This window comes from Telopea speciosissima, chromosome 5 (assembly GCF_018873765.1).
Source record: "Telopea speciosissima isolate NSW1024214 ecotype Mountain lineage chromosome 5, Tspe_v1, whole genome shotgun sequence".
Lineage (NCBI taxonomy): Eukaryota > Viridiplantae > Streptophyta > Magnoliopsida > Proteales > Proteaceae > Telopea > Telopea speciosissima.
Window position 1 is genome coordinate 50,519,971 of NC_057920.1, and position 1,382 is coordinate 50,521,352.

At 49.6% G+C, this 1,382-nt stretch overlaps 1 protein-coding gene across 1 annotated transcript; it reads right to left on the reverse strand.

Annotated features, from left to right (window-relative positions):
- Positions 1-394: 394 nt before the first annotated feature.
- LOC122663044 lies at positions 395-1,078 on the reverse strand. Its single transcript, XM_043858752.1, has 2 exons — positions 797-1,078; positions 395-508 (listed from the first exon to the last, which is right to left on the reverse strand). Exons 1-2 carry the CDS (start codon positions 1,076-1,078, stop codon positions 395-397), a joined length of 396 nt encoding a protein of 131 aa, XP_043714687.1.
- Positions 1,079-1,382: the final 304 nt, after the last annotated feature.

The window sequence follows — 1,382 nt, forward strand, 5'->3', positions numbered from 1 at the left end:
TAAAGCTCAACATCTCGTGCCCTGCGGTGGCGTCTATCAACAAGTCAATCCGAGGTAGTAGATACTCATCTTTCGGGCATGCCTTATTGAGGTCAATATAATCGACGCACATTCTCCACTTTCCGTTCGGCGTGGGAACCATGACGACGTTCGCCAACCATGTCGGGAACTTTTCTTCTCGGATGAATCCTGATAGTTGGAGTTTCTCCACTTCCTCTTTGATCCTGGCTTGTCGATCGAGGGCATAGTTTCTTCTCTTCTGTTGGATCTGCTTTCAGCTCGGGTCCACATGGAGTCGGTGCTAGGCTATGTGCCTCAGTATACCAGGCATGTCGGCAATCGACCAAGCAAAGACATCTACATTCGTCTTCAAGAAGTTTTCGAGCCGATTTCTTTATTCTTTGCCCAACAATGATCCGAGCTGTACTGTCTTCGTTGGATCTTCATCACTAAGGGAGAATGGGATGAGGTCTTCTACTGGCCTTCCACGCCTCTCAATGAGCTCATCCTGCTGGTCCTCAGGGAGATACTCAATGCACATAGCCATTCCTCAGACATTTCCTTTGTTCTGCTTAACGAATGTAGCGTAGCACACTCGGGCTTTCTTTTGGTCGCCTCGGATTTCTCCGATCCCGTTCTCTGTGGGGAACTTCATCTTTAAATGCATCGACGAGATGATGGCTTGGAGGGCGGTGAGTGATGGGTGACCAAGTATGGCATTGAAGGCCACCACCGACCGTACCACCATAAACTTGACTTAGATCGTCGTTTGACACGGGGCTTGCCCAAACGTTACCAGTAGGTCTATCAACCCTTTGATCGTGGTGGCTGCCCCTGAGAATCCATGGAGGGAGGTTCCTTCAGGCTTGAGTGCATCATCTCTGAAGCCAAATTGTCGATACACATCGAGAGACATAAGATCCACTGATGCCCCCGTGTCGACCAATACCCGATGAACGGGTCTCTTCGCGATTTCCATCTGTACCACCAAAGCATCATCGTGAGGAAAACTTATACCTTCGAGATCAACTTTGGAGAAGGAGATAGACGCCTCGGACTTCAGCCTTTTGCTCGGCATTTTTGCGACTCCGACGAACCTAGCACTAGCCTTGGCTTTTCGGGTGGATTCTTGCTTGGGTCCTCCAAGGATGGTGTATATGGGCGCTCCCTTGTCATTGTTCGGCCCTGATTCATCATCTTTCTTTTCAGTTCGGGCCTTAGGTTCATCATGCTTGACCCTTCGACCTTCTGCCCTCAGCTCGGCCTTTTTCTGGTTGTGGTCATCCGGTCACCGACTTCCACGCTCTTCTTGGCTCCCATTGACATATCGCTTCAGGTGCCCTGCCTTGAGAAACTCTTCAATTTCTCTTTTCATCTGATAA

Excerpts from the sequence above, each read along its gene's own strand:
- LOC122663044 (XM_043858752.1), bottom strand. The coding sequence starts at position 1,078 with ATGCCGAGCAAAAGGCTGAAGTCCGAGGCGTCTATCTCCTTCTCCAAA. Across the intron at positions 509-796 it reads AAGGGTTGATAGACCTACTG|GATGAGCTCATTGAGAGGCG; the intron begins GTAACGTTTGGG and ends GAGGACCAGCAG.